Here is a 27434-nt window from a genome sequence, read left to right as displayed (position 1 = left end):
GGTGACGGTGTTGCTACAGCGTGGAGCAAGAGTCTCTAGACAATTTATGCTGATTTGAGTCCCACGTGGCTTGAGTTGTACAAACGAAGTGTTTGAATTCAATCCGCTTCCAAACAGACCAAGAGGACAGACCAGCCATGGTCATTTCTTTATCACACTTCATAGAGTGAAGGCAAAAACAGCCAGCTCACCTTAGAAAGGGGTAAAAGTATTCATTTTTTTAAAAAAAAAGTCTTATATAATAATATAGATTATTTCAGACATGCAAAAAATAACTTGCAATTATCACTCAGATTATATACAAAACCAGAAAAGCGAAATAATTGAGTGCAAGGACAGACATCTTTTCGCCCTCGCTGTGCGAGTTTCCCCCTTTCTTCTGACGCGTTTGGAACATCCTCAGATGCAGATTTCCCCTGTTAGACTCGTGAGAATCTTCCCCCTCATCACAAACTGACCGAGATTGGTCTTAAAATATCCTCAGAGGAGCCAATAAAATCACTGAGAGAAGACAACGCCGGACAGACGCTGTGTGTTTGCAGAGTAAAAGGGAGCAGCGTGTTGGTGTGTGTGTGTGAGAGAGAGAGAGAGAGAGATATAGAGATGTACTAATGACCGTGTCTCGCAGCAACTGAGTGAATGGATCACGGCGACCTGCACCGTTGATGCTTTTTGTTAAAGAACAACTGCTACTCTGGCACTTGGATTTCAGTGCGCGAAACGTCCGTGTGTGTAACTAGAACCTGCGAAATAACGGGTAAGCCTTAACTGAACAGGAGAACGAGTTACCCTAACATCTGTCTTTTCATTTGTTCATCTTCGGGCTCCTCGATCGCACTCTGCTCTTCATAAGGCTTCAACTGTTTTGTTTTTGGCCTGGCAATTAATTTAAATGTAGGAAGAAGCTGTTCCCAAAACCCTAGCTGAAATTCCTGCTTCATTTCGCCTCCCCCCATTTCATCTTTAACAATGATGCTGAAAAGCTGGTCATATGATTTCAATTTTTTTAAAATGATCAACGAAAAGATGAAGATTCCAGACAGATGTGGGCAGTTAGGGGTTAATAAGTGGAAGAAATCATCCACATGTAAACTAGATGTGGATAACGATAGAGCTGACAGGTCCTTCCGTCTGTGTTTCATCTCCTTGAGCAACTTGTGTCCCTGTATTCCCAGATGCCGGACCTCCTACTCAGCATTTGTCGCTACCTACCTCAGTATTACAATCATTTATTTCCAGTGATAGGTATAGTACACATGACAAGAATTCAATATTCTTTGGATATCTAGTGCTTGGTTGGAAGTGTTTTGGATAAATTTTGTGAGAAATGGAATATTTGTGCACTTCTCTGAGCCAGTGTCTGCATTAAGCAACCCCGGATCGCTCATAGCACAGGCCTCTGTCGGAACACAGCTGGCTCTCCCCTGCTTCAGCATCACTGTCAATCTGTCCATTCCCCACACTAACTTGAATTAATGGCTTCTCGGGGCAAGTTGCAGTATTTTTGAACCAGCTTAATGCTGCAGACTGATGATTCAGTGTTGTGAATCTGAACACCACCCCCCCCCCCCCGAATGTTTAACCATGCCGAGTTCTTTAGTGATGCTGTTTTCCACATTAAAATGTTACATTTTAACATGTTGGATCTTGCCGCTGGCTGATCTTATCATTTTCATTACCTCCTCCCTCCCTTCCCTCAGATCCTATAAAATAACACTGCTCTAACCGAAGAAGTTTAAAGCATAAGAGACCATTTGGACCATGATGTCTGTTGACAGCAGTTAGCACTATCCAGTTACATTCCTTTGTTCTTCCAACAAGCCTGTTTTCACCCCTTTTTAGAATATTTTAAATATATGAAGGTTAAAACAATAAATCAAATAAAAATGATGAGTGGAAGCATGCCAGAGTAAAAGCATGAGATAGATACATAGAGTCATAGAGATGTACAGCACAGAAACAGACCCTTCGGTCCAACTCGTCCATGCCGACCAGATATGTCAACCCAATCAAGTCCCACCTGCCTGTACCTGGCCCATATCCCTCCAAACCCTTCCTATTCATATACCCATCCAGATGCCTTTTAAATGTTGCAATTGTACCAGCTTCCACCACTTCCTCTGGCAGCTCATTCCATACACGTACCACTCTCTACATTAAAAAGTTGCCCCTTAGATCCCCTTTTATACCTTTCCCCTCTCATCCTAAACCTATGCCTCTAGTTCTGGACTCCTCCATCCCAGGGAAAAGACTTGATCTATTTATCATATCCATGCCCCTCATGATTAGATTACCTACAATGTAGAAACAGACCCTTCGGCCCAACAAGTCCACACCGACCCTCCGAAGAGTAACCCACCCAGACCCATTTCCCTCTGACTAACACTATATGGGCAATTTAGCATGGCCAATTCATCTGACCGACACATCTTTGGATTGTGGGAGGAAACCAGAGCACCTGGAGGAAACCCACTCAGACAGTTGCCCGAGGCTGGAATCGAACCTGGGACCCTGGTGCTGTGAGGCAACAGTGCTAACCACTGAGCCACCGTGCCACTAAATCCATGCCAATTATAAAACCAAACTAAACTAGTCCCATCTGCTTGTGTTTGGCCGATATCCCTCCAAACATTTCCTATGCATGGACTTATCCAAATGCCCTTTAAATGGATTCCTTGGGTGAAAAGATATTTGAGGTGACAGGACGTCTGGAGGACATTCTACAGAGTACAGTTGAGGCAGCTGATGGTATGGTATCTGTGGTACAGTGCATTGCTGTCACTAAATGTCTGTCATCATTCTTCATATATTTCAGCTCAAATTGTCTGAATATCTTTATGGAAACAATAGATAAACACATGAGCAAGAAAGGTGTATAAAGCTATGCTGGTATAGTGAGATGGAGATACTTATCTGGTGCATAAAGGCCAACGCAAACCAAGTGAGTTAAATGGCCTGTTTCTATGTTGTACATTCAGGATAATTCCTTCTAAAAACCACTGTGGACTAACTCCCTAATATCTCTAAATAGAGATAGTAATCTTCTGTGTTAAAACAAATTCTCCTGCCACTTCCCTTGCTCTTTTCAGTGATTTACTTAATTATCTTCCTCTCGATAGCCAAAATAGAAAAAATGTTTTCAGATTGAGTTATTGAATTTGAAGGAATTTGATATCCAATCTACTTTTCAAAAAAAAAATCTGCTACCAGCTTTTCTCCTAATGAACATTTCACATTTCTCACTTATGGGCTTAGTGAATTTCAACTGTACCATTTACATTGAGAAAGGCATCTAAAACTTAATACAATATTCCACAACAATTGGGCATTTATATAGCTTGTCAAAAGTGTAAGATGAGCCAAGGCTCTTTATGCAAACATGATGACTAATTTGATAATGAGACAATTGAGGAAATGGATGTTAGGGCAGATGACCAAATACATGATCAAAGAGAGCTTTCCAGGAGCATCTCAACAGAATTGGAAACATTTTGGAAGGGAATTTCTGAAGTTGGGCTTAAGGTACAGCTGCCACCAATAGGAATTGGGGATGTGCAAAAGGTAGGAAAGTATGAACATGACATGGTGTGTGTCATGAGACTGGCAGCAGGGTTTTGAATCAGCAGACGTGTTTGGAGGGTGGAAGCTGACTGGGAAAGCATTGGGAGTGGAAATAACAAGGTCATTGACAAGGCTTTCAGAGTCAAACCGGTTGAATATCGGAAATTCCAAGGGTGGAAGTAAGCCAAGTTGGTAATAGAGTAGGTATGTGGTGGAAGCTCCATATAGGGTAACAAAAACACCAAAGATATGAATTGTCTATTTCAGCCTCAGAAGGCAGCTTAGAACAGTGATGTAATTGGTGGCTCAGAATCAAACATAGTGACTTCTGAGTGTGGCCTGACCAACATTTAGTACCAGTTTAACATGACATTTTGGTTTTTTTTGTACTCTTCTTCCCTATTTTCAACTATTGGGATTTGATTTTCTCATAATTAGCTTGTCTTCCTGCTTTTAGAGCATACCTGAAATCCCAAAGTTTTCTCTGCTCTTGTACATTAAATGATACTTTTACAGTGTTACATTTTCTCACATTTTGTGATGAAGAATGAATCACTCACATGTCTCTACATTAATTTTATACAGCATTTGTCCGAACACTCCAAGGTAATTCACTGCTGACTAAGCAATTTTAAAGTGTAGTCTCTGTTGTGTAGAAAATGTGGCAATTAATATGCACACAGCAAACCTCCATGGACAGTGTTATGGGGATGATTACATTATCTTGAGCAAAGAACAATACAGCACAGGAACAGACCCTTTGGCCCTCCAAGCCAGCAGCGACTTACTTTGCCCTTCCATACTAAAACTGTCTTCACTTACAGGATCCATATCACTCGATTCCCTTCCTATTTGTGAGTTCTTCCAGGTACTTCTTGAATGCTGAATCTGTTTTACCGAAACAATTTGAGGTATTAACATTGGCCGGACACTGGCTAGAACTCTCCAACCCACTTTTAAATGATTTCACGAAATTTTTTCATTTACCTTTGATAGTGCAGCACTTGAAATCAGAGTACTGACTCTGAAGTGAATCTGTTTCCAGCACAATCGAGGCTGATAACATAACAACTGCATTGGCCTGTACTCCACAGATACCTTTGCACACCTGATTTTGACTTTTTGTCTCATTTTATGGTATTTGTCAAATCTGAGCAAAATCTTCATTAAAAAATAGAGCAAAGGGAGTGCATAAATTGGATCGCCGATGAATCAGGAAATAGTTTGCAAACCCAATAGCCAGAATGCTCCTAATCTGTTTGCAGTCATCTATCTGCCATTCAATGGGTAATTCAGGAAAACAGTCTATTCCAAGGGGAAGGTTAAACTTGCTACCAAAATTGGTTGAGGCAAAGCTGGATAAGTACATGAGGGAGAAAAGAAGGATATGCTGAGAGGGTTATATTAAGTAGGATGTGAAGAAAATCATGCAGGTCATAATCTGTACCATTAAATTTCATTTATTAATGGAATTGTGGGTGTCATTAGTTTTTATGCCTAGCCCTGGAGAAGGTGATGATAATCCAACTCTAAAACCACAGCAATTCCTCTGGTGAATTCATTCCTATAGTGCAGTTTGGTTGAGAGTGACCCAGCAGCAAAGAGGGATCGGCAATTATGTTTCCAAATCAGGATGGTAAGTGACTTGGAAGGGAACTTATAGGTGATCGTGGTTCAATGTGCTTGCTGCCCATCTTCTAGGCTGTAGAAATCTCCGATTTGGAAAGTATTAAAGAAACCTTGAGGACGTGCTTCACAGTCACAATGCTTGTTGCTAAGGGAGTGAATGCTTTATAGTAGTGGTTGGAGTGTGAATTAAGCAGGCTGCTTTGTCATGAATGGTGTTGCATATGAACATACAAAGTAGTAGGCCATTTGGCCCCTGAGTTGTTGATAAAGTTATGACTGATCTAATTGTGGCCTCCACTTTCCTTTCTACTTGCTATACACTTTGACATATTGTCAGCCAAGAAATAACCTACCTCTGCTTTAACAATATTCTAAGACCCTGGCTCCACCTTCTCTCGGAAAGGGAGTTTGAGGTTTTTGACCCTGTGAAAAAGATTCGCCTTCCTTTCACCTTAAGTGGAACATCGCCTTATTTTTAAACTATACCTTTTTTTTCAGTGCCCTCCCACAAGGGGAAATATCATTTTGATCCAGGCTCAGGATCTTTTGATTCAGTAAGATACTACTTAATCTTCTACATGTCAATCAACATCAACTCTGCATGTTCAATCTTTTCTCCTAAGACAGCCCTTACTAGGACTCCACTCAGTGAATCTTTTCTGCACTGCTTCTCACACAGTTTCATGCTTTCATAAATAATCAAAATTTGTACACAGTAGTTCAGATGTGGTCTCACCAATCCCCTGTTAAACTTTGGCAAAATCTCCTTGCAATAAACAACATGCCATCTTTCTCCTTAATCACTTGCTGTACCTGGAAGTTAAATGTGATTCCTCTACCAGGACACTTGCATCACACTGTATCATGGAATTCTGCAATCTGTCATTTAAATAAATGCATTGCTTTTCTATTCTTACTGACCGGGTGGAAAAGTTTCACATTCTCCCACAATAAATTACATTTGCCAAATTTGTACCCATTCAATTTATCTAAATGCTTTTATCCTCCTTGAAAACTTACTATTTAATCCATGTCATCAGCAAATTTAGCGAGAATACTCAATCCCTTAACTATTTACAATTAATATCAATAAGCATCTTTAATGGTTTTGGCAATACACTCATACAGGCAAGGGAAGAGTATTAACTCCATCACACTGTTGATCTATGCCTTATAGATGGTGGAATGGCTCTAGAAAGTTATGAGATAAGGTCACTGTGCAGAATTACCTGGTCTTCTAGCTACAGTATGTGTGTGGTTGGACCCCAACCGTATCGCTGTTTAGTTTAGGACCAATAGTTACGTTCAGCATGTTAATTAGGAGATTTAATTATGGTAATTACAGAGCTGTTACTGAGCAGAAAAGGCCACTCAACCTATTGTCACCACTGGCTCTCTGAAAATGTTAGCATGGTGCCAATCCCTTGTTTATCCCTGTAATGTGCATTTTTTGTTGTTATTTCAATAATTATCTAATGCTGTCTTGAATGCCTCAACCACACTTGCCTCTACCACAATTCCAAGCAATGCATTCTATACCCTAACTACACACTGTTTTTAAAACAAGTTTTTTTTCTCATTTTGCATTTGTTTCTTCTGCAAAACATTTTAAAACTGTGCTCTCTGATTCTTGATCTATTTACAAGTGTGAACAATTTCTCCATATACACACTGTTCAGAATTTAAAAAAATTCAACCAAATCTTTTTAGCCTTCTCTCTGATGAAAACAGTCCCAACCTTTTCAAGCATTACACATCAGAGTATCTTATCCCTAGAACCATTCTTACAAACCTGTTCTGCATTGTGTCCAATGTATTCAGATCATTCCTATAATGTGGTGCCAGAACTGTACACAGTACTCCAGCTGAGGTCTAATCAGTGTCTTATATAAATTCAATATAATCTCCCTACACTTGTACTCTATACTCCTATTCATGAAGCCTACAATACAGTACAGGTAATTGTTACAACACGTGTTTTGTCAATGTGATTAAACTGTAATGTGATTGACAAATTGGGGATACTGTTTCTACAGCATGAACTTTTAAAATGTGTTGTCTGTAGCATGATTACAGCAGCAATACTTTAAATGCTGTTTCTATACAGTGATTTTCTATAATATGGGGTTGCACAAGAATTCAACCATCACATTATAGAAAAACTGAGATTTATTAACGGCCCTCACAATCTGACCTGCTACCTTCAATAACATGTACATATAAACTTGGGTCTCTCAGTTCCTACATATCTTTCGGGATCATATCCTCTATTTTGTTTATCTGTCAACGGTCTTTGTGCCAAAGTGCATCACCTTGTGCTTCTGCATATTTGAACTTATTCTGCCGTGTAATTGCCCACTCTACCAATGTGTCAATGTCCTTTTGAAGTTCTACATTGTCCTACTCAAAATATATCAAAATATCAAAGTCATTAAGTCTTTGATACTTATTTCTTTTTTTCTTTGTCTTTTTCTTTTTTCTTCTTCTTTTCCTTTTTTTTCTTTTCTTTTCCTTTTTTTCTTTTTCTTATCCCTCAGCTAATTTTGCATCAACATTGCTACTGTTCATTTTATTCCATGACCAATAACTCTCCTTACAAGTTTGTTGTTTGGAATTCTATCAAACCTTTGAAAGCCCATGCCCACCACATCATCAGCCTTTCCTCATTAACCATCTCCAATACCCCTTCAAGTAAACCCCAACTTAGTCAGACCTAATTTTCACTTTAAAAAAAATTCATGCTGGCTGTTCTGAAGCAATCTATATTTTTCCAAATAACTATAAATTCTATCCCAAAAAATTGTTTCTGGAAAGTTCCCTACCACCAAGTTAAACTGACTAGTCTGTAATTACTGGTTCAATCTTTTTCTTTTGAACACCAGTGTAATGCAGAAAGAGGAAATGGTTCGATTCACTTAGGTGGAAATTGTCATTCATTGGTATTGTGTGTTGGAAATGTTACTTGACATTTATCGTTAACATTGTACAGCTCTTGCTGCATGTGGGCAGGGACTGCTTCATTATTTGAGGTGCCATAAGTGGAACTGCATATTTCAAAATATCCTCAGTTCTGACTTTATGGTGGAGGAAGGAAATAAGGAAAATGGTTGGTCTTAGGAGTTCCTCACAGCAGTGTCCTATGTAATGTTTCAGGACTGAAATGACTGGCTTCTTCTTCCTTTGTGCCAGGCATGATTTTAAACCCAGGAGAATCTAACCCTATCCTGACCCCAATTTCCATTGGCTTCAGTTTTACAAAGTCTCCTTTTTGCCACATATGATTAAATGATGCCTTCTACAATGTCTCTGGAGATCCTGTTCCTTTGCCCATGTTTGGACTAAGACTGTAATGCTAACTGGAGCCTAGTGGTTCCAGAAGTTTCCAAAATGGCCATTGAGTAGATTTATTGTTGGGTAATCGTCACTTGATAGCACTGGTGATATCTTGCCTGAGTTTGCTGATAATTGAATGAAATGATATTAGCTGGATTTGATTTGTCCTGCGTTATGCAAATAGGATGCAGCTGGGCAACTTTCCACTTTTTGATTGAGTAGATGCCCATATTAAAGCTTTATTGCATTGTCTTTGCTGGAGGAAAGGTTAGTTCTAGAGCACAAGTCTTCAGTAATACAACAATGCTGAAAATGTGTTGCTGGAAAAGCGCAGCAGGTCAGGCAGCATCCAAGGAACAGGAGAATCGACGTTTCGGGCATAAGCCCTTCTTCCTGTCAAGTTAGGGCCCATAATCATTGCTGTGTTTCTCAGTTACATATGGAGTGATTCAGATTGATAGAAGATGGTGACCGAGGTTTCAGCCTTACCTTTTTCCTTTGCATGCTAGGCTGTGCCAATATTGAGGATGATTTATTAAGAATCTCTTCCTCCCAATAGTTGTTTATTTGATCACAATCATTCACAACTAGATGTTACTGGACTGCAAAGCTTTGATCTTGTGTGTTGAGTATAGGTTTGGTTAACTATGGTCAGCACATGCTTTTGCTATCTAGCATGTATATGGCCCCTGTGTGGTAATTTCTTCAGGTTAGCGTCTCACTTGTTTTGCTCCTGGCATGCTGTTCTACACTACATTTAAACAATGGCTGATCCCTGGTTTAATGATAGATTGAGGAATTTGCCAAATTTGAGGCTGCAAATTGTGGTTGAATATAATTCTGCTATTGCATCACTGATGCCTAATGTTGGGTTGCCAGATCAGTTCTGAATCTATCCTACCAATCACAGATGTAATGCCACAATGCATTCTATGCAATTCTAATTACCAGTAATAGAGATTATAATTTACCAGTAACAAAAATTATTTATTCCTGCATTAAAGAACTCTAAGTAAAATAAATCTGAGTTTTAATTTTTTTTTGTGTTAAAGTTGGGATTAGTCCTGTTGTTTTGTATAGAACAAGAGGGAATTGCCCTCAAGCTGACGGCAGTAAGAAACCTCCATTCCAAAAAAACAGGATCCAATCAGAACTAATCTAAACCCACATCATCTGAAACCTTCTGGGCACCAGTGCTTGATGCACTGATAAAAGGTTATTTAAAAAGAATCAAAGCTAATGGCAGACTCCAGCAGTGCTACACGCCCAGCAAGTGATTCTTCCCCCTCACATGCTGCTCTTCCCTGTGGTGTTAATTGCATCTTCTGACTTTAACACAATTCAAGGCAGATGTTTCCTTTTGAACATTTCTGATGCCCGTTTTAAGCTGACAGTAATTGAGTCTGCAGATTCGATGATGTCCTGCAGGGGTTCTGAGGGGAACTGAGGAGCCTAGGAAAGGGCACATTCACATACAAAGCAATTTCTGTCTGCTCAAATCAGATTTGCCTTTTGTATATAGATAAAATCAGAAGTAGATATAAAATGTACATGCTGAAACACCAGGCCATTCAGCCCAAACGTCCACGACACTATCTATATTTCCTTCACGCAACAGAGAATCATTTGAATCCCTACAGTATAGAAACAGGCGCTTTGGCCCAACAAGTCCACACCGACCCTCTGAAGAGTAACCCCCACAGACCTGTTCCCTATCCGATATGTAACAATGAATAATGTACTTACCTACACATCCCTGAACACACTGGGCAATTTAGCATGGCCAATTCACCTAACCCTGCGGGAGGAAACCGAGCACCTGGAGGAAACCCATGCAGACATGGTGAGAATGTGAAACTCCACAGACAGGCGCCTGAGGTTGGAATTGAACAAGGGACCCTGGTGCTGTGAGGCAGCAGTGCTAACCACTGAGCCACCATACCACCCTATCATCAATGGGTGTTATATTTTAAATACAACCAACAGATTAATGGCTGAATTAATTCAATAAGTTTAAGCTTACATACAAAAAGGCATTAAAGAGCAGGAGAGGAGGTGGCAGTGACTGGAAATGCTTCTCTGCTGAAGCATGCAACTATTTTTACTTCTGTTGCCAGCCATTTTGACTGTGGAAAGGCTATTAAAAAAATTAAGGCCTGAAATTTGATTACATTTGGTTTGAAGTTCACTGCTATGGGATCTTTGATATAGTTCATGGTTGAGAGCTGCAGCTCCACAGTGAACACCTGTACACACATTCTGATGGGAGAAGAACCAGTTCAATGACTCTCATTTTCTTTATAGCCATCTCTAGAGAAAAATAGCATTCAAATATCATATTTCTGCAAGATGAGTCACATCAGTTAGTTGAATTTCTTGATTATGTTGTCAAAGTGAAAAATCTGTCCTACATCTGACCTGGACTTTGAAGACAAAAAGAAAGCAGATATTTCTGTGTTCCCTTCTGACATTGGGAAGTGTACAACCTCAACTTCGTTGCAGCACTGATAAGAAATAAAAGCAGGAGTAGGCCATTTGGTCTCTAGATCCTGCTCTACAATTCAACTAGACCATCATTGATGTACATCGATGCCTTTTTTTTTGTTGCACTACTCCATATTCCTTGACACCTTTTAACATCTAGAAAGCTATCCATTTTTGTCTTGAACACTATCAATGACTGGCCTCCACAGCCCTCTTAAGGTAAAGAATTCTAAAGATACACCTTCCCATATCACTTAACTCCCTTTTAAATGAAAAACCCTCACTTTAGTGCTAAATGGCATACCTTTTATTATGAGACTGTCCTATCTTGGCAGGGAAAACATCCTTCCTGCATATACCTGTACTTAGTCAAGTCCTCTAAGAATTTGGGTATGCTTCAATTAGGTGACTTATAATTCTTCTAAATTCTGGAGAATATATGAGCCTAGTCTCCTCAATTTCTCCTTATTAGACAATCTTCGCATCCCAGGGATCAGTTTAGTGAACCTTTGTTGCACTCCCTCTATGGCAAGTAAATTTTCCTTGGGCAAAAAAAATCCCAAAAATGTCACTCCAGGTGCTATCTCTCCAGGGTTCCTTACAATTGTAGAAAGACTTCTTTACTCCTTTACTTTAAAAATCTTCTTGTAACAAATGTCAATGTACCATTTGCCGCCTTGCTTGTTGCAGCTGCATGTTAGCTTTCAGTGACTTAGGAACAAGGTCACCCAGATTCCCTTACTTATCAACACTTCTTGCAATGTCTCTCCAAGTAAGAGATACTCTGCATTTCTGACTTTTCTACTTAAGTGGATAATGTCACATTTTTGCACACACGTCACTTTTTTTATCCACTCATTTAACCTGAACAAATCTCCTTAATGCCTTTTTGTGTCTTCCTTACAAAATTCCTACCTAGTTTTGTGTCGTCAGCAAACTTGGAAATATTACATTTGGTCCCCACATCCAAAACATTGTGATTGGACTGTGATTAGCTAGGGCTCAAGCATCCTTGCAGTACATCACTAGTCATAGCTTTCCAACCTGAGAATGACCATCTATTCCTACTGTCTGTCTTCTCCCTGCTAACGAATTCTCAATCCATACCAGGATATTTCACTATCCATGTGTTCTAAAATCACTTACTCATGTTTCATGTGGGACATTAACAAAACTCTTCTGCAAATCAAATATATTGCCTCTACTGATTTTCCCTCATCAGTTCTGCTAGTTATATCCTCAAAGTCAGTTGGTCGAACATGATTTCACTTTCATAACTTCATGTTGGTCGCTGCCTAATCCTGCTATTGCTTCAAAAGGTTCCAGTTGTCACATCCTTAGTCATAGATTCTAGCATTAAGCTTGCTATTGATGGGAGGCTAAAAGGTCTGAAGACCCCTGTTATTTATCGCCCTCACCCTCCATTTTTTTTTAATTTAAATTGGGAGGTTACATTTGCTACTTTCCAAACCACAGGAACAATTTTGGAATTTGAACGATGAACAACATATATAATTCTGAAAAATGTGTTGCTGGAAAAGCGCAGCATATATATAATTCTACAGCCACTTCTTTCCACACTCTCTGATGTAGATCATCAGGTCCAGGGGATTTATCAAGTTTCAGTCCCACTAATTTCTTCAGTACTTTTTTACAAATACTTTTTTTTCAGTTCTCTTGTATTCCAGGGAGGTTATTTTAACTTGCACATTAAAGAAAGTTGTGTCTTCAGTTCTTTGACAGAGTTGCTGGTGTTTCCTCTTGTTGGAGAATAAAAATAGTAGGAGTTAGTTTTTAAAAAAATCAGATCTCTTATTCAAATCCGATTAGGCAAAGCTTTTTCTGAGGGTCATGGGAACTCTTCTCCTGAAAATATGATGGAAGCATAGCCCTTGAATATATTTAAGGCATTCGGAGGTAAATTCCTATTAAGCAACGGGGTGAAACATTGTCAAGGATAGGTGGGAAGATGGATATGAGGTCATAATCAGACCAGCTATGATCTTATTGAATGGTGGATCAAGTTTGAGGGACCGAATGGCCTACTCCTGCTTCTAGTTCACATGTTCATATTATTATGATTAGAGTTCCTTACTACTTTTTTATTGCTTTCACAACCTCTAGCCTTATTTGCTGGCACATACTTACATTCTGTCCATTCCTGACACATCAAACAATGAACCGTTTTCTTACTTTATTTGTCTTCCTGTCTTGTTTTTTTCTCACTCACTCACTCGCTCAAATTTATTATATCTATTTTCACTTTGTCCCTTTTCTCTGAGTTTTGCTATAGTCATGTAACTACCAGCCTAGTTCTATGACTCTCCTCCACACTAGCCCTATCACAGTTCAGATAAAGAACTAGTGCAGTTCCTGCCGTCCCCATTACTCTTGCCAGTCATTCAAGCATCAAACTGCCAATCTTTGAGCCATGCATTTAATTCTCTCATGTAGTATTTTTAATCAACCTGTCCAGAGATGTTATGAGTGGCCTCTACAGCAGGTGAGATCTGAACCAGCACCTCCTCGTTCAACAGTAGACACACAACAACTGCAGCTCAATAGCCTCCATTCTTTCATCTTCTTTACTTGACTCCAGTTTACTCATGGCTCAGGTAATAATGCGGAGATCTATTGCTTCTGAGATTTTGTTATCTCAATTTAGTCCCCAGCTTTGCATACTTTCTAAGCAGAACCTCTTTTTCCTAGTCCTATGTACATCATTGGTACCTACAATGGACTACAACAACTGGATTCTAGTCCTTCCACTGTATGTTCCTCCCAAGCCCAGAGCAGACAACCCAAACCCTGGCATTAAGCAGGTAGAACTACCTTCTGGATTCTTGTTCTCAGTTACGAAGAACTGTGTTTATCTCCCTGATTATACTGTTCCCTAATATCACTATATTTGAATTAACTCCCTCTGAATGGTTTCCAGAGCTATGGCCAGTTCTTTAATTCACCTTGCAGCCCCTGCTTTCATCCACGTAAGCTGCAAGAAATTTGAACTGTGGTCAAATGAAAGAGGCCTTTCAGCCCATTGTCTGTGAGTGCTCTTTTTCCAAGAAATCCAAATCTAGTCTTAAACACTTTGTCCAGCACCTTGCTGTTCTTCATTTTTAAATATCTATCCACCTTTCCCTTCCAAAATGCGATGGTCTCTGTCACAAATATTCTGTGAAGTAAAGCACTCTTGCTCCAACCTTCCTGGATCCAAACAATTTCCTGTTACCCAAGCCTAAGAAAATAATCTTCCACAATGCATCCTTGATCCAATATGACTTGTATGTAAAACCGTGAACTAAATCCTCATTTGTAAAACTCACAGCACAGTCTTAGCATTAAATGAGATTCTGCGATTGGACAACACTTGCTGGATAATCCCAAATGTACAAGGATTATCATAGAATCCCTACAGTGTGGAAACAGGCCATCATGACCAACAAGTCCACACTGACCCTCCGAAGAGTATCCCACCCAGACCCATTCCCTATAACTCTATATTTCCCCTGACTAATGCACCTAGCCTACACATCCCTGTAAACGATGGGCAATTTTGCATGGCCAATTCCCCTTACCTGCATATCTTTGGACTGCAGATGGAAACTGGATGACTTTAAGGAAACCCACACAGACACTGGGAGAATGTGCCAGTTCCACACAGACAGTCACCCGAGGCCGGAATTGAACTCTGGTTCCTGTGAGGCAGTAGTGCTAACCACCAAGCCACTGTGCTGACAACAAATTTAGGATTGTCAGTCAGTGTAGTACACTTGTGTATACTAGAAGCTATATTATGTAGACAGAGCATGTTTAGGTACTGCACCTGTTTCTACTTGACCAAATAGGTGACAGATGCTCACTGGTTCATTTCTCACCATAATACCCTGACCAATCGGTCAACCTGCCTAGTTCAAAAATTAAACAAAGTTTGGCTGATAAGTGTAAGTCAGCATTAATCTGTGCCTTCTCCATGGCAATACATTTGTCTGTCAATCAGAGTCAACTTGCTCTGTCCTTTATCATGCAGCATAAATGTTGCTTTTCCCCTTTATTCTTGCAAAACAATATGATAAGTGCAAGACAAAGCAGTAAAATGGCATTTTTCAGCAATATTCAAGTTCTGTGCTACTAAATAATAACAATATTCACTTTCATAAGCTATTATCTGAGGGATTGCAATTTAGATTGACATCTCAATACTTTACATCCCTTGAACTTCAGGACATGTGATTTCATTTGAAGGTTTACAGTGACAGGAAATGTCGAACAACAGCACAACCAGTATTTCTCAGGCCAGAAAAGCGGTAGAACAGCTGAAGATGGAAGCCTGCATGGAAAGAATGAAGGTAAGTGGTACTTCCTGAAGATTCGTAATTGGAAAATTTTACTAAGGTGACAGTACAGAGGCCTTTTGAAAGAAAAAGAGAGCATCACCCTTATTTTATTTGCTTTACAACAATGAAATGTGGGATGATTATACCAGAGTTGATTGCAAAGATATTCCTGAAGGCATAGCCACTAAAACTGGTAAATTACAGTGGTCTTACTTTCTTCAAAATGAAGTTTCAGTATGATTTAGTATGTTCATTTCTAAATATTACTACTTTAACTTTTGTTTCACTTCTGGGAATCAAGATTAAAAGCTTTTTCTTCACTTGCAAAACCTACCAGGCCTTTTCTGTTCCGTGTGATCACGTACAACCACAGAACTAGGGTGAAGATTGGATTATACCGAAGGGGAGTACCAGGTGGTGCAAACCATGAAAAGTGTGATCTCCTAGACTAATCTTTGTCACCTAGACTTTGAAGAGGAAGGTTTCAGACTTGTTGCTCATAATTGCCTGGAGTTTCTGAACTGCTTTTTCACTGCTCCCAGTAGAAAATAGAAACTGGAGTGGACCATTCAGTCTATCAAGCCCACTCTATCATTCAACATGATCATGTCTGTTTCACTAGCTTGACACCATGCTCCTGTTCTTTACCATTACCCTTGACACATTTAGTCTCTTGAAATCTTATCTGATTCTTTTTCAAACATGTTCAGTGACTTCACCTCCACAGCCTTCAGTGGTAGAGAATTCCACTTCTTGTCACTTTGTGAATGAAAAAAGACCTTCCTCACTGCAGTCTGCAATGGCCTACCCCATATGCTGATACAGTGATGCCTTGTTCTGGACTGCCCAGACAGGGGAAATATTCCCGCATTCAATGTGTCTAGCTGCATCAAAATTTTATTTGTTTCGATTAGATGCCCCCTCACTTTTTCTAAACTTCAGTGAATACAAGACCAGTTAACTCAATCTCTTGTCCATTGACAATTCTGCCAGGCCAGATATCAACATGGTGAATGTTTGCTGCACCTTTCTTTATGGCTATTATAATATTTTCTTGGGTAAGGAAACCAAATCTGCACATTTTACGATAGATGTGGTTTCACCAAGGCCCTATACAGCTGCAGTCAGACTGGCTCTTATACTCAACCCTCTTGCAACATACCATTTGCCTTCCCAATTGCATGCTGCACTTACACTGGTCACCAAAAGCAAACATGCAAAAGGACTCCCAGAAAGGGCTTTTGTGGCATAATGGTAGTTTTCCTACCTGTTTTAAGTCAAAAGGCCCAGATTCAAGTCCCCCCTCCTCCAGAGGTCTCTCATAACACATCTGAACAGATTGTTTAGAAATACCCGTGAAGACAGTGAGGTCCCTGTATACATCAACCTTTCCCACACGATTACTATTTAAATAATACTGTGGTTCTGTTTCTCTTGTCAAAGTGAACAACCTTTTTTTAACAATCAACATTTTGTTGTATGCTGTGCATTTGCTTGGTCACTCAACATTCTAAATCACCTTGAAGACACTTTTATATTCTTCTCACCACTCTCCATCCCATCTAATTCCAGAACAGTTCTGGCAGATAGGAGGATGGAATGCCAGCAGATTATTTTTTTTAAAAAAACAGAAGAAAATAGGCAATTACAGACTGGTTAGCTTAACATCAAAAGTGGGGAAAATGCTGATTCTATTATAAAGTATGTCATAACAGGACACTGAATTGGCAAAGTCTTGTAGGTGTTTTCTATGTGGATTTATGAAAGAGGAACCATGTCTGAGAAACCTGTAGTTTCTTGGAGGATGTAACTAGTAAAATAGCTAAAGGAAAACTAGTATCATCAGCAAACTTGAAAATATTCCATTTGATTCCCTTATCCAAATTATTGAGCAATATTGGGGATCAGTGCTTGATCCCTGCAGGACCCCACTTATTGCTGCCTTTTACTCCAAGGAAGACTTCCTTATTCTTAATTTCTGTTTCTTGTCTGCGAATCAATTTTGAATCCATGCCAACATATTATCATCAATCACTTGTGCTTTGATTTTGTATACTAATCTCCCCTCTGGATCTTCAAAGGTTTTCTGAAATCCAAAAACACCACGTCTACTAGTTTTCCTTGAGCTATTTTACGAGTTGTATCCTCCAGGAAACTACAGGCTTCTCAGACATGGTTCCTCTTTCATTAATCCACATTGAATTTGCAAAATCTTGTTGGTGTTTTCTGTGTCCTGTTATGACATACTTTATAATAGAATCAGCATTTTTCCCACTTTTGATGTTAAGCTAACCAGTCTGTAATTGTCTATTTTCTCTCCTTTTTTTAAATAAAATCTGGTGGCATTCCATCCTCCTATCTGCCAGAACTGTTCTGGAATCTTATAGAATTCTTGAAGATGACACTCAGTACAACCATTACTCCACTTCTTCAGTACCACAGAATGTAGATGATCACATTGGGAATTTTATCAGCTTTCAGACCCATTAATTTCTCTTTTTTTTTAACCAATTTTAATTTCCTTCAATTCCTCCTTCCCAGTAGATTCTTCCTCCCTCCTGCCTCCCCCCAAGACTCCTCCTACTGTGGGAATAGGTATTTTCTTGACACGTGACACATGACACGTAAAAGAATGAATAGAGAAAGATTAGGGCCAATCAAGCATAATAGTGGGAAGTTGAGTGGAATCTGAGGAGATGGCGAAGCGTGACATGAATATTTTTCATTAGTATTCACACTGGAAAAAGACCATACTGTCAAGGAGAATACTGAGGTACAGGCTACTAGACTAGATGGAATTGAGGCTCACAAGAAGGAGGTGTGAGCAATTCTGGAAAGTGTGAAAATGGATAAGTCCCCTGGGCCAGATGGGATTTATCCTAGGATTCTCTGGGAAGCCAGGGAGGAGATTGCAAAGCCTTTGGTTTTGATCTTCATGTTGTCATTATCTACAGGAATAGTGCCAGAAGACTGAAGGATAGGAAATGTTGTCCCCTTGTTCAAGAAGGGGAGTAGAAACAACCCTGGTAATTATAGACCAGTGAGCCTTACTTCAGTTGTGGGTAAAGAGTTGGAAAAGGTTATAAGAGAGAGGATTTATAATCATCTCGATAGGAATAAGTTGATTAGGGATAGTCAACACTGCATTTGTGAAAGGTAGGTTGTGCCTCACAAACCTTTATTGAGTTCTTTGAGTTGATCACTAAACAGGTGAATGAGGGTAAAGCGGTTGATGTGGTGTATATGGATTTCAGTAAGGTGTTTGATAAGGTTGCCCATGGTAGGCTATTGCACAAAATATGGAGGCATGGGATTGAGGGTGATTTAGTAGTTTGGATCAGAAATTGGCTAGCTGAAAGAAGAGAGGGTGGTGTTTGATGGGAAATGTTCATCCTGGAGTTCAGTTATTAGTGGCATACCACAAGGATCTGTTTTTGGGCCACTGCTGTTTGTCATTTTTATAAATGACCTGGATGAGGGTGAAGATGGATGGGTAAGTTTTTGGATGACACGAAGGTCGGTGGAGTTGTGGATGGTGCTGGAGGCTGTTGCAGAGGGACACCGATAAGCTGGGCTAAGAGGTGGCAACTGAAGTTTAATGTGGAAAAGTGTGAGGTGATCCACTTTGGAAGGAGCAACAGGAATAGATAGTACTGGGCTAATGGTAAGATTCTTGGTAGTGTGGATGAGCAGAGAGATCTGTGTCCATGTACATAGATTCCTGAAAGTTGCCACCCAGGTTGATAGGGTTGTTAAGAAGGCATGTGGTGTGTTAGCTTTTATTGGTAGAGGGATTGAGTTTCGGAGCCACAAGGTCATGCTGCAGCTGTACAAAACTCTGGTGCAGCCGCACTTAGAATATTGCATACAGTTCTGGTCACCGCATTATAGCAAGAATGTGGAAGCTTTGGAAAGGGTTCAGATGAGATTTACTAGGATGTTGTCTGGTATGAAGAGAAGATCTTGTGAGGAAAGGCTGAGGGACTTGAGGCTGTTTTTGTTAGAGAGAAGAAGGATGCGAGGTGACTTAATTGAAACATACAAGATAATCAGAGTTAAAAATCACAACACCAGGTGTGCTTCCAATTAAACCTGTTAGACTATAACCTGGTGTGATTGTTAACTTTGGACACCCCAGTCCAACACCGGTATCTCTAAATCAAGATAATCAGAGGGTTAGATAGAGTGGACAGTAAGAGCCTTTTTCCTCAGATGGTGAAGGCTAACACAAGGGGACATATCTATCACCCCTCAACTTAAAGCTATAGGACAGATGTCAGAGGTAGTTTTTTACACACAAAGTTGTAGTAGCCTGCAACAGTTGTAGACTCTCCAACTTTAAGGGCATTTAAATCGTCAGTGGATAGACCTATGGATGATAATGGAATAGTGTAGGATAGATAGGCTTCGGATTGCACCGTCCTGTGGAACCAATGTTGAGGACTGAAGGGCCTATATTGTGCTGTAATGTTCTATGTTTTTTTTTAGATTAGATTAGATTAGATTACTTGGTGTGGAAACAGGCCCTTCGGCCCAACAAGTCCACACTGACCCTCTGAAGAGAGACCCTCCGAAGAGAAACCCACCCAGACCCATTCCCCTATGTTTACCCCTTCACCTAACACTACGGGCAATTTAGCATGGCCAATTCACCTAACCTGCACATTTTTGGACTGTGGGAGGAAACCCACACAGGCACAGGAAGAATGTGCAAACTCCACACAGACAGTTACTTGTTAATATCAGTTTGGACAGGCTGCTTGGAATAGCTAGTCTTTTCCTTTTTGACATTTTTTTTTGCATGTTAAGATGTACCTACACAAATCTTCCATATATGCACCTTAATTCTTGCTTCTCCATCAGCAGTTTAGATTCTCCTTTTTATTATATTGCACCCACCTATCCCAATCTTGCCCACTGATATCTCTTTCTTTTATCACCTCCTTCCAATTTTCAGAAGTGTGTCAAGTACACATTGCACCCTTCTTCTGCATCCTCCACTTCCTACCTAGAGCATAGTGTCTATAAAATGAGTTCTAACTTAGAGTAAGGAGTTGTTAATATTATGAATTACCAGTTAAAGCTCTTTTTGGCCAAGGGTAAACATTAACAGAGGCTGATATCAATGTATTCCTGAAAATTTCATCACACAGCTTTCTCTCTTCAACTGCCCTCTTAAGTCTATTTGCCCTTTTCATCTCCAGTAACTCCACAACCAAACGAAATCATATTCGACGGAAAATGGAAAGCAACTTTTTTGGAGATCCATATTAGCTTTCTCCTTTTCATTCTGTATCGAACAGGTTAATGTTTAACTACAGGAAATCGTGGAGGGTTGGCAACTCAACACAGGTAAAGAGGAAGAAAAACTAGATTGCAAAGCAGAGGAGTTCCAGTGACTCATACAGTTCTTTCCATGTCTCATTTGGATGGTAATGACACAGCATTTAATGATACATTACTGTACTCATTAACACTATATATCTTACACTAAGCTATGGTTGAATGCAGACATTTTAATATAACGGTACACCCACCAAGCACTGAACAGTGAGAGAAAATAATTTCAAAAAACTGAAACTGCTTCAGCACACTTTTCTTTGCCTCATTAACCTGCCCTGGTTGTTTGAAAACTACTGTCTTTTAGATCTTATGGCTAAATAGAGATTATACAGCCAGTGGTTGACTCTACAATTTTGAAACTCGCCAAAAAGAGCAGTAAACATCTTAATTAATGCTTTCACACTGCCAGAATTCTACATTGCCTGTGATAGTTTTTTACTTGCATGTTTGACACATCCTTCGATGCTCTAGCTGCGTTTGATTTGCTCTCATTAGGTGTTGACAGACTCTTATTAAAAGATGACAATAGGGATCAGAACAAATAGGCACTTCAAATATATAACACACAAAGCTGCATCTTTTCAGGGAAATGATGGTTTTGATAAGAAGGTTTTCCTACTCTCTCAGAAGCTTCCAGCATAATTATAGAGAAGCTCCCAGGATTTCACACAGGCTTTTTAATTGACAATTCCTAATCTTTCCCAACTATAAGTATTCTGACAGTTCATCAACAAATCATATCTATCATACTCTTTTTTTTAATGCTGTAGTGAAAACAAAATGTTTGATTTTATGAATGATGCCCAACAAAATAACCAATTTTATCTGACAGTAACTCATCACCATCTTTTCAAGATAGGATGGACAATGAGTGCTGGTCCAACCAGTAGTGCCCACATCCTGTGAATGAACAAAAAAACCTGAGCTCTCATTGTGGCATTTTTTCAAACTGGCATTGATGTAGCAATGCCTGAAATGTAAAGTGCTTGCCCTTGTCCTTGTGTTCAAATCTATGCACAATGTTGCCTCTCCCCAGTTCTATGACTGCCTTAGTTCACTCCAACTTTCCAAGATTTTGCATGACCCTGATTTCCACAATTGGTATCCTTGCATTTGGCTACCCTACCAAGATACCCAAATTCTTGAATTCCTTTCCTAAATCCCTCTGTCTGACTCTCCTGTTTTGAGTCAGTGTGATGCTGGAAAAGCACAGCCAGTCAGGCAGTATCTGAAGAGCGGGTGAGTCAAGCATTTCAAGCATAAGCCCTTCATCAGGAATGTGAAGAGATTATGCTCAAAGTTGACTCACCTGCTCCTCGGCTGCTGCCTGACTTGCTGTGCTTTTTCAGCACCACACCTTTTGACTCCGATCTGCAGTCCTCACTTTCTCTTGTTTTTGAAGCAATCTAAAGCTTTGTAAAAGCTTTTGGTCAGCTGTCCCAATATCTCCTTATTAGGTTTAATCTCGATTTGAATCTAACTATGTTTCTACGTAGCCATTTGATATGCTTTATTGCTTTAAAGGTACTCCATAACACAAGTTGTTTATCTTGCAAATCAGCAGTGATTCTTGACTTTCATAAATGGGGAATATATACATCTCTTATTGCTAAAAAAGATGCAGAAAGAATTGCCAGACTGTCCATGTTGTTTAGATTGCCTCATTGTGAACTATAAAAGTAAGAAAGTTATGCTAAATATAAATAAATTACTGGTCAGGCCCCCATTGGTGTACTGGATTCAATCTGGCAACACCACTTTATGGAGGTTGTCAAGGTCAAGGTGAAACCGTGGACTCTGTGTATTAACCAGGAATGAATTGTGCCCACTCTGATTTGAGAGACCGATGTCAGCTTTCTGCTAATATGTGCTCCCCTTGCTCCCATCAGGATTGGAAGGAGCTGATAATCACGGTTGCAGAAATGACTGATTCGGTCTTAGTGGCTTGTGTGTGGCTATAGATGAGCCCACATGACTGAACAGCCAAACATTGGTGAGAAAAGGAAGCATGCAGTGTGAGAAGCGTTCAGCCCTTCATCCCTTTCTTGGCACTTCGAAAGAGTTATCCAATTAGTTGCATTCTGTTTTAATCTTCCACAGCCGTGCAATTATTTCTCCTTTTTAATTGTATATCCATTCTTTTTTTTTAACATTATGACTACATTCTGCTTTCATCACCGTCAGGAATTATATTCCCAAATTTCACAATTTGATGTATAAATATTATATTTCTTCTCTACTCACCTGTATTTCTTTACTTGAGTCAAAGTGTGGCACTGGAAAAGCACAGCCTGATGAAGAACTTACGCTCGAAACGTTGACTCTCCCACTCCTCAGATGCTGCCTGACTGGCTGTTCTTGTCCAGCGCCACACTTTTTGACTCTGACCTCCAGCATCTGCAGTCCTCACTTTCTCCTGTATTTCTTTTACCAACTACCTTGAATCTACATTCCCTTGTTAATGATTCTCTACTTTCTCAAAGATTCCTCAATTTTGAATACCTTTATTAGATTATCCCTTAAACTGCTTCAAGTAAAACAACTCCAGTTTCTCCATGTAACTGTATTCTCCCATTACTGGTTACCAAGGTGGTAAATTATCTTCTGCACCTTCTCCATGGCCGCCTTAAAGTGTGATGCTCAGATTGGACAAAATATGCTTGTTGAGATCTAATCAATAATTTATCAACATTCAGTATCACTTTCTTTCTTTTGTAATCCATGCCTCTATTTATAAATCTTAGGATCTCATATGATTTTTAACAGCCTTTTATACTTGTCCTGTCATCTTCAAAGAGGTATGTGAACTCCTAGGGTTCCATGTTCATGCACCCGTTTTAAAATTGTACAATTTTATTTGTATTGTCACTTTTTTTTTCCCCAAAATATATTACTTCACACTTCTCTCCATTAAATTTTATGGGCCCTGTATGTGTCCATTTAATCATTCTATGCCCTCCTGAAATTTGTTACTATCTGCTTCACTGGATCTCTACTACTGTTTTGTGTGAAGATGTGCTTTTTGATAACACCCTTGATAGCCTGGCTTCAAATTTAAGTTTGTGCCCCCTGTTATGGATTTTCCATCAGAGAGATCAGTTCCTATCAAATCCTATTATGCTCCAAACATTCATTATGATCACTTTGAAATGCAAGGGAATGCAGCCAAATGGCAACCTGTTCTCATAGTTTAACCTTTGAGTATTGTTCTAGTTACATAAACACTGACTGCAACCTCTCAACTTATCTCCCCTCTGTTGGTGATTCAATGCATATCCACACTGCACACTTAGGAGAATTACTAAGAGCACTAAAGGCATAGAATGTAATGTCTCTCGTTGGATTTCTTCAACATTCGTAAACAAGAGCGGCTCAGCAGCACCACTACTGCCTGTACTAGTTGAATCCTTCAAGATTAGTAGTGAGTGAACTGATAAGAGGGAGAAAAACTACATGTCTCAACCTTAACAATCTAACTGTCACAGATGTATCTGTCCATGACAGTGATGATGGAAATGCCCATAAAATCTTGAAGACTTGAACAGTGAAGGCATCCTCAATTGTTTTGCAATGCATTACTTTTAAATGTGACAGATTTGGGACACATATAATGGCTTAAACATGGTATCCATGACACGTTATAGGCCATCACTAGCAGATTTGTATTAAAACAAAATCTGGAATTTCCTGATCCAGTATATCACTCACTTTACTGTTACCAATAAGCCAGGGGACCAACAGTGGATTAATGAGGAATATTGGAGAGCATACCAAGAGCAACATTATGCATGTCTAAAAATGAGAAGCCAACCTGATGACGCCATAACTTAGACTCACTTAGATGTGAAGTAGCAAAAACAGACCCACAAAGATGCGAAGCAACATATTACAACAATGGTTAAGTGAGCCCTTTTAACCAGATCACTTCAAAGCTCTGCAGTGCTTCTATATTTGGTGAAGAATGGCAGAGGACAATTAACAGGAGAAAGGGATTGCACAAACATCCCCATCATAAATGTGTCAATCCAGCATAAGATGGGGATGAAGTGTTGCAACAGTTTTCAATTATAAGTGCCAAGTGGTTGATCCATCTTAACCTCTTCTTGAGTACCCTGCCATCACAATCAATTTGATTGCATGGTCAAGAAATCATTGAATGCCCAGGATACAGCAATGTTTACAGACCCTGACAATCTTCCGGCCTGCAGTATTAAAGATTGTGTGCTCCAGAACTAGCTTGGCTCCTAGCCAAACTACAATATACAGCTGCAATATTGGCATCAACCAGGCAATGTAGAAAGTTTCCCCTGTATGACTTGTTCACAAAATCAGACAAATGAAATCCAGCATCATAACTTGCTCATCATGATGATTGATGTGAGATCAAGTCTTTTTTTTTAATGAAACTCCTGTTTGGCAAATTTGTTAGATTTTGTAGAGGATGTAATAATTAGGATACATATTTTTTTAAAAAACTGTAATCATAAAAACAAAAACAGAAATAGCTGGAGAAACTCAGAAGGTTTGGCAGCATCCCTAGAGAGAAAACACAGTCAACATTTCAAGTCAGAACCCTTCTCCAGCTATTTCTGTTTTTGTCTCAGATTCCCAGCATTCATAGTTCTTTTTTGGACCTATAATTGTAGTATACTTAGATCTCCAAAAAAACAATTAAGATGCCAAATTTTAATTTAGAAAATAAGGTCTCATGGAATTGAGGATGAGTAGAGGATCGGCTAATGATCAAGAAGTAGAAATAATTGAAGTATTTTCAGTTTGTCAGGCTGTGACCAGTGGAGCATTGCAAGGATCACAATTAATGCTCTTGATATTACAAATAAATTAATGACTATGATGAAAAAATGAAGAGTAACACCACTAAGTCTGCTGATGATACAAAGGTAGAAATGTAAGCTGCAAGAAAGACTTAGAGACTGCAAATAGATAAATAGGATGAGTGACTGGGTAACCAAATGGTAAATGGTGTATAACATAGCAAAGTATGAGGTTACTCAATTTGGTAATAACAATATAGAAAATCAGAATGTACTTTAAAAGGCACAATACTTCTAAATGTCGATGTTCAGAGGGATTTAAGCACACCTGAACAAGGCACACAAAGTTAACATGCACGGATAGCAAGGAATTAGAAAGGCAAATAGCATGTTAGCCTTGTTTGCAAGGGGACTGGAATACAAGAATAAGTTGCTACAACTATTTGGAGTTTTGATGAGACCATACCTGGAAGTACTATCAGGATGTTGTGGTCTCTGAGGAAGCTTATACTTGCCTAGGAGACATGATGGGTAAAGGTTTCCTAGATTGATTCCTGAAATGTGAGGATTGTCTGTGTTGATGTTGAATAAATTGGACCTTTTAAAGTTTTTTTTTTAAAAAAGAGAGACTATCTTATTGAACCAAGCAAGAAACTGAACAATTGTTTAGGACTGATATGAAGTGAAATTTGTTATTCAAAGGATCATTAATCTTTCAAATATATCTGAGTTGTGGGTGTTCTAATTACTTAGAATCTGTTCACAGTAAACTACATCGGTCTGGAGTCACATGTAGGCTAGACCAAGTAAGGACAACAGATTTCCTTATATATAGAAAATTAGTGAGCCAGATAGGATTTTATGGCCATAAACAATGGTTGCATGTTACAATTAGGCCAGCTATCTATTGTAGGGTTTTTAAAAATTATTTTCAAATTTCACTATCTGTCATTGTGTGATTCAATCTGGTGTGCCCAGAATATTTGCCTGGGGTTCTGGATTGCTAGTCCACTAACATTACCACCACACCACCAACTCCTCTGGAATTCATTCATAGGAAGATGGGCATACCTTTACCAGACATACTGCAACAGTTTATGTTTTAATTAGGCAATTCTCAATGGCAATTAGGGATGAACAACAAACGCTGGCGTTGCCATCAAATGCTTAGATACAAAGAATGAATAAAACAAAAAAATGTTAAGAGCAGTTCAGCCAGAATATTCTCACTAATACATCACTCGGGCAAAACCATTCCTAACCCTGGTCTTTCTTTGACATTCTAGGTATCAAAGGCATCAGCTGAGCTGATGGCTTACTGTGATGCTCACCTTAGGGACGATCCACTCATCGCCCCACTGCCTGCTTCTGAAAACCCATTCAGGGAGAAGAAGTTCTTCTGCATCATCCTCTGATAGAGATCAGTTGGGTTTGGGGAGGACAGGGCATGGGGTCTGGAGTGAAGCAAGAACCACTGTGTTTGAACAGAAGATCACAGGCTTTGGGATTGTCACATGTGCATGCTATAATTATTGCTCCAGTTCTAGGGGGATGAACCCTACTGAGTGTTTTATGTTTACTATAGTTGTGACAACACAGACTTGTTTCAATTGCACAATCACAAAGGATTTAAAAGTTACTTCACTTTTTAAAAAGAAACATAGTTATTTAGATGACTTTTTCTAACTAGAGCATTTCTTGTTTTGTATGTTAAATATAAAATGTTAAAAGCACAATTGCCTGGTGGCAGCAAGAATTAGTGGCTTTGGAGAGAAGTTATGCATGTCCATTCTATTTTTACAGATTATACAGTGGAGATTGAACAACAGTATTAAATGTGCATGGAAAGAGAAAAACGTAGACAAAGCACATGTTCAAAAACATTTACTATGATGCTGAACTATGATTTGGCAACAAATGTAATTTATTGAGGAAAAGAAATGCTCTTAAGGATAAATCTAATGTATTTCAA

General features: G+C 39.3%; 1 protein-coding gene across 4 annotated transcripts; it reads left to right on the top strand.

Moving 5' to 3' along the window:
• Positions 1 to 298: 298 nt before the first annotated feature.
• Positions 299 to 27434, top strand: LOC122542323 (guanine nucleotide-binding protein G(I)/G(S)/G(O) subunit gamma-4). Of its 4 annotated transcripts, none has more exons than XM_043680001.1 (4): positions 299 to 757; positions 2816 to 2941; positions 15232 to 15356; positions 26749 to 27434. In XM_043680001.1, the coding sequence occupies exons 3-4, from the start codon at positions 15270 to 15272 to the stop codon at positions 26875 to 26877; spliced, it is 216 nt and encodes a 71-aa protein (XP_043535936.1). In that variant the 5' UTR covers positions 299 to 757; positions 2816 to 2941; positions 15232 to 15269; the 3' UTR covers positions 26878 to 27434. The 4 variants fall into 4 exon arrangements, with proteins under 4 accessions (XP_043535936.1, XP_043535926.1, XP_043535918.1 ...); XM_043679991.1 differs by having other exon boundaries at positions 314 to 757; positions 15253 to 15356; XM_043679983.1 differs by lacking the exon at positions 2816 to 2941 and having other exon boundaries at positions 314 to 757.

The sequence above is a fragment of the Chiloscyllium plagiosum genome, chromosome 3 (assembly GCF_004010195.1).
Source record: "Chiloscyllium plagiosum isolate BGI_BamShark_2017 chromosome 3, ASM401019v2, whole genome shotgun sequence".
Lineage (NCBI taxonomy): Eukaryota > Metazoa > Chordata > Chondrichthyes > Orectolobiformes > Hemiscylliidae > Chiloscyllium > Chiloscyllium plagiosum.
Note: the sequence above shows the minus strand (reverse complement) of the source record. Positions and strands in the feature narration are given on the sequence as shown.

What these genes read in the sequence shown, in the direction of transcription:
- LOC122542323 (XM_043680001.1), top strand. Translation starts at nt 15,270, where the DNA reads ATGTCGAACAACAGCACAACCAGTATTTCTCAGGCCAGAAAAGCGGTA. An exon ending in CCTGCATGGAAAGAATGAAG is followed by an intron (nt 15,357 to 26,748) that starts GTAAGTGGTACT and finishes TTGACATTCTAG; the next exon opens with GTATCAAAGGCATCAGCTGA.